Source organism: Grammomys surdaster, unplaced genomic scaffold (assembly GCF_004785775.1).
Source record: "Grammomys surdaster isolate TR1022 unplaced genomic scaffold, NIH_TR_1.0 191, whole genome shotgun sequence".
Lineage (NCBI taxonomy): Eukaryota > Metazoa > Chordata > Mammalia > Rodentia > Muridae > Grammomys > Grammomys surdaster.
In genome coordinates, this window is record NW_021604636.1 from 4,810,725 (window position 1) to 4,819,115 (window position 8,391).

The 8,391-nt window shown below is 38.3% G+C and overlaps 1 protein-coding gene across 1 annotated transcript in view; it reads left to right on the forward strand.

Moving 5' to 3' along the window:
* The first annotated feature begins 3,979 nt into the window (after nucleotides 1-3,979).
* Nucleotides 3,980-8,391, forward strand: part of Fap (fibroblast activation protein alpha) — a 73,544-nt gene continuing 69,132 nt past the window's right edge. Inside the window, 1 exon segment of the mRNA XM_028769144.1 lies at nucleotides 3,980-4,070. Within this exon segment, the coding sequence (XP_028624977.1) occupies nucleotides 3,980-4,070 (91 nt within the window).

Below are 8,391 nucleotides of genomic sequence, written 5' to 3' on the forward strand. Positions count from 1 at the left end.
TTTTAGGAGCTCTTAGGCTTGTTCATTTCTATTGTGGATGAAGCAGAGAGACTTTGATATCCTTGCTAAGCATGCTTACCAAGAAACAGTCTTATAGCTTTTGGGCTTTTTAGGAACAAATTAATAATTGAAAGAATATATGGTCCAGGTTTCTAGTGTAACCTTCACCTGTAGCTTTACGCTTCTTATAAGTGAGTCATTAAAAGGACATCACTGTTTTATTTAATAAATTAACCTTTCATTCCCACCCCTAGGTAAAAAATGTATGATCTTTAGTTATGTTCTTAGAATGATTCTTTTTCTCTACCCTCTCAAGAATCGTAACTAACTGTGTTTTCTGGGAAAACATGCCTATCTGTGTTGATCACCTTTCGTCATTTCCATCAACAGACATGAGTAGCTTCAAGCAGGAAAGGTCTATTTTGAATCACAGTTTCAGCCTGTGATCTGCTGACTCTGTTGTTTCTCAGTCTATGGTGAGCAAAGCATTATGGCAAAAGGGTGGCACTGAAAACTTGCTCACCTTATGGTCCCTGGGAAGCAAAAAGAGACAGGAATGAGCCAGGGTCCTCGTATGTCTCCTCCAAGGAAACATTCCCAGTGACCTAGCCTCCTCAGTTCAGCTGAAGATTCTAGTGTCCAACAGCCCCCTCAGTTCTAGCAGCTAGGGATCAACTCTTCAATATGAGCCTCCAGAGGCCATTCCAGCTCCAAGCTACCACAGATTCATTATAAAAAATAAACAACAACCACTGTTTGTTACTAAATACCTCTAGCAAGATCTGTTCATAGCCTTGAGTTATAGTATTGTTCATCTACCCAACGTGCTTACCAGAATGTGATCACATTCCAAACTAAGCCTTATATGTCCCCTATTGGAACGTGGTGGATCATAGCCTATATTATACTACCATGCCTTTAACTTTTAATGGATCAGTCTTTCTGTCTGCTTCTGTATAATTTCAAGATACCCAGATTAATTTATGAGGAAAGTTCTTAAGTACAATTTATTTTTAGGAAAATACAAATGCATCATGTGTCTCTTCTGTCCACTCTCACAGGACCATACAGAAATTTCCAGCAAATCAGGGTGTTTCTTCCAAACACACCTCCAGGCTGAAATACTCAGCAGAAGCTCCAAAAAAGGAAGAAAAAATAGATGTTCCTTCCATGCTTGTAGGAGAACATGCTCACTGAGTAAAGAGACCCTCTCTTGGTTATCTTTGTCTGTCTTCCAAAAACTTCCAACAAGAACTTACTGGATAATAACTGTAATTAATATCTATCTCTCTCTATCTCTATCTATCTATCTATCCATCTATCTATCTCCTTAGTGGAAAAACAAGAACAGAAAACTTGTTATAAGTATTTTTATTTTTACTCCAAAAGATTGAGAAAAGGGGTAAAGCTATTGAAATGGTTAAATATCCACATATTTTGAACACCTTTGCTTAGATATAAGCTAGATCAGGAGCCCATTTGTAACGCTGTTACAAGAAATACATTCCTAACTTATAAAATTATATGCAAGAGACCATCTTTATTTCTGTATCCAATCACATCCTCCTTAGAACAGTTCAAACAGCTAAAAATGTTCCAGATGTTACAGTTAGATTCAACCAGATTCCTAAAGAAAATACAATCAAAAAAATGTTTATTCATCCTTATAATGTCCCCATATACTAGCACTTTCAACTTAATGTTGCTTAAGATGCCCCGATTTCTCCATAAAGCCTGTCAGACAAGTCTCTGAGAACATCTTCCATGCATCTCTAGAGTCCTAAGTGGTACCCATCCCAGTCATGTGACAGTGATTAATTGCTAAAGCTAGCAGTATGCATTTTAATTATACCTTACTCATTTATTGCATTTAGTTTCTGTCCTGAAAAGGAGGTCTTGGGAATTACTTGCTACAAAGTACTTGTTGATTTTGAAGGGTTTGGTGAGCTGGGACAGAACTTCTGAGAAAGTACTATGTAGACCTTCCAAAGAAAGCAACAAATTTGAGAAGATTCTCTTGAGAGCAGTTCACGTGGGACCCAGCTGATGGCTTTCTCTTGGATTGAGACCTCACAATCAGAGCACATGGAGACATCTGTAAGTGCATAGCACACCTATGATGACTGCTGGTGATTGCTTCAGTTGGTAGAGTGAGAGCTCACTAACTATAAGGGGAGTGGGACTCACCCCAGAGCTGCAGTAGGCTATGAGTATGTTTCTCTGCCAATGCATACGAATGACTCACTTTGCTCACCAGAACTTTCCTAGGGCTGGAATTCGGGGACAGCTGTCTGGAGAATGGCTGGGAGGAAGTTCACAAGCCACTGTGCTGGTTTGTGGTGGGGAATGTTTCCTTAGGCAGCCAGACCAGTCAACTAAAGCAAACAGCATCATAGAACAGTGATGCTTCCTTCATTATTTTTCATAAACAATTTGTGAAAGATCAGCACAAAGCTTAGCATAGTCAGGCAAAAGATATTACAGACTTCTGAAGAAAGCCAGCAATGAAAACTGTATCCACATGGAAACCAAGAATATGCCCTAGTCAATTGCTCTGGACCAAAGAGAAGGTCCTAAAATGATTTGGGGTGTGTGTGTGTGTGTGTGTGTGTGTGTGTGTGGTGTGAATTCAATCAGTCATTTTACTGATCTGCCAAGATGACCAATCACTTTGGAATATGTGGACTTAGCCAAAATGAAGTACACATGACTTCTCTTTTCACTTGCCTTTTTAAAATTTATTTTAAGGTCTTTATAATTACTAAATGTTCTCCTTTCTCAGAAGATATTCTGAGAGCAAAGCAAAAATATCACTCTTGTAAAGCCATTTCCATTCTTCCAAAGGTCTGCTGGTAAATTATTCCCACTGATCTTTCCATCTTTCTAGCCTGTGCAAACACACCTAACCCATACTACATTTCAACAGATGGCGCTTCATTTCTTTAAAGGAAAGCAGCCGTGGGTTTAGACAGTTGAATTTTTAAAACTTCTGTATTTACTGAAAGTGCATATGGTGCTATATGGACAAAGAAATTGTGCTGAACGAAACACATTTCTTCCTGCAGTACCTCATAGGCTCCCAGGAGAAAAGTGTGCAGTCACACCGTGTACCTCTCGCAAAGCCGGATTTGGTTCCACTGTTCTTCCCTTCCCTAAAATTCGACATGTTTAATGCTCAATCAAAAAGTTTCTTCATTGGAAATTCCTCCTTTCAGCTCCAAACGGGTGGAGTGTAGAAAAGATTGTTACCACAGCGACTCGAGTGATTTTGAGGAGAAAATGAAATGTAAACCTGACCAAAAAAAAAAAAAAAAAAGTGAAATAAAACAGCCTCTGTATGACAACTTAAGCAGATGTTGCTGTAGAATTTACAAGGATGAGAGAGCTATAGAGCCTCCCTCCAGCCACTCATAGTTCACTTAAAGGCCAAGAACGCCCCCAAAATCTGTTTCTAATTTTACAGAAATCTTTCGAAATTTGGCACGGTAGTCAAAAGTCCGTGGAAAGGGGGGCCGGGGGAGGGTTGGACTCATGTCCTGACTTCAGCTTCCAACTGGAAGACAGACTTGCTTCTTTTCAACAGTTTTCACAGATGCGGTGACCCACGCTGTGCTGTGAGAATCAGCTAACTTTCAAAAACATCTGGAAAAATGAAGGTTAGTTTAGTACGTGCTGTCTCGGGGACGACCACAGAGCAGAGGCTGCTGGGCTGAGTATTGTCAGTTTTCTATTCTTTAGAGAAGCTGGGGATTTGTGTGTTGAGTATCGCTTCCTGGTGTGTGTTAGGATTAGAAAATGGCTCTAAATATACTGTAGAAACATTTGTCTTAGCAGAACTGGAAAGGCTCCAGCAATTACCGCCAGATCAGTGGAACACAATCAAAAGCTTTGTGAGGAAGGAGAAGTAGGATGTAGGGTTAGACAAAAATCTTACCATTTCTTAGTAGGAACTAAGCCCAAACCTAATTTTCCTTATTCTATGTAGACATGGCTGAAAACTGTCTTTGGAGTTACCACCTTGGCTGCGCTTGCTTTAGTGGTGATATGCATTGTCTTACGTCCCTCAAGAGGTAAGAAATTTTCTGATTCACTCTGTCTGCCTAGCGTAGCCTGGAAAATATACCAATGTGTGAACTCAAATGGGTGAGCATTTCCTAAGTACCTATTTTCCAAGCTAAGCCTGTTATTCCTAAGAAGACGTATAAGTTCACAGTTATGTTGTGTGCAAGACCAGAAATACTGGAGATTTAAGGGTAGGAAGAGATTTACAGTGTTATTTCAGCAATAGAAAAACCTGAGAGCTATTATGCACCCCTCCCACCACCCCCCAAAATACACGCAGAAGACAAGATTTGATAGGCCTTTCAAGACTATATTTTTAACTAGCATTGTTTTCTATTACTAGATTTGCCTGGTAGCAAGTAAAAATAATGAGTAAGAATAGAAAAGTTAAAAAAAGAACCTATGGAGGCTTTGAAATCACTAAATAGCACTTCCAAAAAATTTAAGGGAGATGTTCAGAATAGAAATCTCAGGAATAGCCATATAGGAAAAGTAAAATTTTTGTTCTATATACAGTAGCAATTAACTATTAAATTAGGAGGCTTATTACAGTTAAGCAAGCATTATCAAGATAAATTGGGTTTTTTGTTTTGTTTTTTATTTATTTTATTTTATTTTTTTATAGAAGGGCTTAGGCTGGTGATGATGTCACTTGACTGAGACCCGGAAGATGTTATGCACTGATTTTGAAACTAGCTTTAATTTTAATATTACCAACTGGTAATAAACTATGGCCCTGTTATTCTGAAAGTTCTTATGAACAGCAACTTGAGCTTCTAAAGCAGAGATATAATGTAACAGTGGCAGAGCCTGTATCGTAGGATCTGGGAAGAACAAATGTTCAAAGTTGATAAGAACTGGGAAGCATCTGTGGTTAGAGTGAACAGAGTGAACAAGGGTTAATGTCACACAGCCCGAGCCAGAGAACACGCCAGTCCTGAATTCTCTGTTGCTTTTTAAAATTGAAACATATACAACATACAAAATCTTGAAGAGTTCAAAATGTCCATGGTCCTTTCACAGAATTGCAAAGTACAGAATAAACTGATGAAGGCAATGTCTTTGGGTCTACACTTTTAATTTTTAGCTTACATCTTCATGTGCTTATCCTAAAGCATAAAATTTTCCATAAGTTATCGAGATGTATACTCCTATTTTGATTTTTTTCAAAATTATCACCTCAACTCTTAGAGGACACAATCCCTTCAACCAGTAGCTACTGAGTGCCTGGCCAAGTCTCTGACCCCTTTAATCCAGTCTAGTAAAAATTAGCCTCTGGCTTTTACAGACACTCACCAGAGCTTGAAATGGATATTCTGCTCTCTCAAAAATCAACAGTTTTTGGAATAAAAGTACATGAATTTTGTTGAGACAGCCTTTTCTGTTCACAAGTGATGCCCTTTGGACTTTGAATCATATTTCCAATGAGAAGCATATTTATCCATTGCAAATAGCATAGAAGGATAGATATTTGGGTCTATACTTACATTTATAGATATAGACATTTGTGTAATTACATATAATCCCAATCTTTATCTTCTTTCCAAGTTTTTTATGAATAGCATACTCAAAAATATGTTATAAACTATATATAACATAAAAGTCCTGTGTTTTTTTATAACATAGATTTCTATTTTCAATGGAAAAGATAATTCTCTAAGTAATTTCCTGTTATTGTGAAATAATCAAATTAACCTCAAGATGAATTTTTTTGCATTCATTTACTTCTGATGCAGGAGTAAACAATCCTTAGGACTACTTTTTGGACTGTTAAGTCATTGTCTTGTCATTCTTATGAACACCTCAGCAGGTCACCTGAGCCACATCTGAGTGCGATTAATGGCCCCTCCCTTTCCCAGTAGGTCTGGGGTCTGGTATGGCCACCTCCTACTATGACCTTCTTTCATTCTTTTCATCACTACGGCTTCACCATTTCCAGGCTGGGGATTGGGCCCACCCTTACTCACATTTCTCCCATGCAGAGAGTCTGAGATGGAAAGATAGGAGAAAGTAGGGCAACAGAAAGGAAAAAGTAAAAGCTAGGTAGATCACCCCACCACTTCATCAGTAACAACACCACTGTATGTTTGTCTCTAGCGCCCTTTGAGTTCCTAGTCCAGAAGCTACATGCCAATGTGACAGAAGTCAAGAAGTATCCATTCATTCAATTATTTATACACTAAATGCACCAGGTCCCCCAAAATACCTCTCACCACTTGGTGTTGCTGAAGTTACAAAGTTCAGGAGTCTCAGTTTCCCTCAGAGAGGCAAACAAGGAATAATTTGTCACTCTGCACACCCTAAAATACATGGCCACTGCCATCATTGCAGAAGAAGGTTTCTGTCACTCAAGTATAAGTGAAATAAATAGAGTTGGGGCATAGGGGCTTTATTTTCTAGGGTGGAAGTCCACAAAGAATCAACCTTCACCTTAAAGAAGTTTTGTGGGAGACAGAACAGACCTTAGGAATAAGTAGAAATGTAGTAGTGAATAAAAGTTCCCTGTTTAGCTCACTTGCATATTAAAAACAAATGTGTACAGCTCTTTCTGAAACTCCTAAAATATTTCATTTTAATTTTAATCCAAACTGAAGACAAACATGCCTTTCTACCCTGCAGTATCATGTGGTCCTTGGCTTCTGTTCCTTCACCTGACTCCCTTGGCTTCTGCTCCTTCACCTGACTCCCTTTCTTTTCCTGCCTCCATTTATTTGCTCTTGAGGATTTTCTGCCTTGGCATCTTCCTTATTCCAGTATGAAGATGAAACCAGGTTAAAAAAAAAAAGTCAGCACAGTATCCCTCAGTTTCCATTTATCTACCCTGATGCCAATAGCACAGACTTTCTTGTTTCAAGAGATTTACAAAGATGATAAAAAACGAGAACCAGAACTAGAAAGTTGCAAAGGCCCTAGAGTTTAAAAAATTCTCTGTAGCCTTCTTTGAGTCATGATTTACCTTTTACGAATATCACCCTCCTCCGTTTTTTGTTTTTGTTTTTTGTTTTTTTGACTTTTGGTACAATACCCTATACAGTGATACACAAGCACTCAATAAGTGTTAGCTATAATTTTTTACATTTATTTATTTTACATGTGTGTCTGTGTGTATGTATGTGGGCATATTTGTATGGAGCTCAGAGGGCAACCTGTGGGGGGCGATTCTCTCCATCTACCACAAGGGTTCCTGAGACGAAACTCAGGCTGTCAGGCCTCCTGACTGTCACCTTTACTTGTTGAGCCATCTCAGGTTCCTAACTATGATTTTTTTTTCATTTCAAAATTTATGACGCATGGTAGATACTCAAAAGAAATTGTGCCTACAACTCTCTCTCTATCTTCTTTTCCATCCTAACATGGGCATCTATATGCGATAAAAGATGCTTCAAAGACTTTTCTGCTTGGTATTTTAATTTTTAAACATTTTCTCCTTAATTTTGATATTAGTAACCATTATTCTTATTTTTAATTTTTTTATTTTTATTTTATTTTTTTTAGTAACCATTATCCTTGTTACCTTGCTTTTATACTCAACCTGATTGGACCTAAAGCAATAAATATTTTAGAGACTTTGTGTGTGTGTGTGTGTGTGTGTGTGTGTGTTAAAATGAAAAAAAACCCACAGACATAAAGTCAGGGGCAGAAAGATAAGAGGAATTGGGGTATGAAGCTGAGTGAGAGGAAGCTAAAGGACCCACACAGTGTGGAGGATCACAGAGTCAGGAATGCAACTCTGGTCATCCCTGAGGAAATGAGGACACTGCTGATTTAGCCTTGAGCCACCCAGACACTCTCTTCCCTGCCTTTGCACTCTCTTCCTCTGTTGGCCATTGCTGTCAATTTGGCTTACTATGTTTTATAGGAATTTGTATTGAATGTCAATTTAAAAGTCAGATTTCACATAAAAAAATATGAAGTCTTGGGCTTCTTTACAAATGTAGCATCTTATTTTCCAGTACTAAAAGTAGTCTGTACTGGCCGCCAGAACAACTTGAGCAGAACTTTATTTTCTCACAGTCCTGAGGTTTTGAAGTCTAAGATCAAAGTGCCAACTTGTTTCTTTCTGCTGACTTCCTTTGGTTTGCAGGCCACTGTATCCTTGCTGGACTCTTCCCTTATGCCGGTTTGTCTCTGGTGTTGCTTCTACTTCTTATAATGACACCAATCCTCCTGGATTAGAGCTCTGCCATTGTGATGTCATGTAACTTTAATTACATCCTCAAAGGACCTATTTATAAATACAATCACATTGGAGTTTGCCCTTCAACTTGGAACCTTTCAAAAATTTCATTACATATTTATACGTTTTATTTATTTATTATTTATTCATTC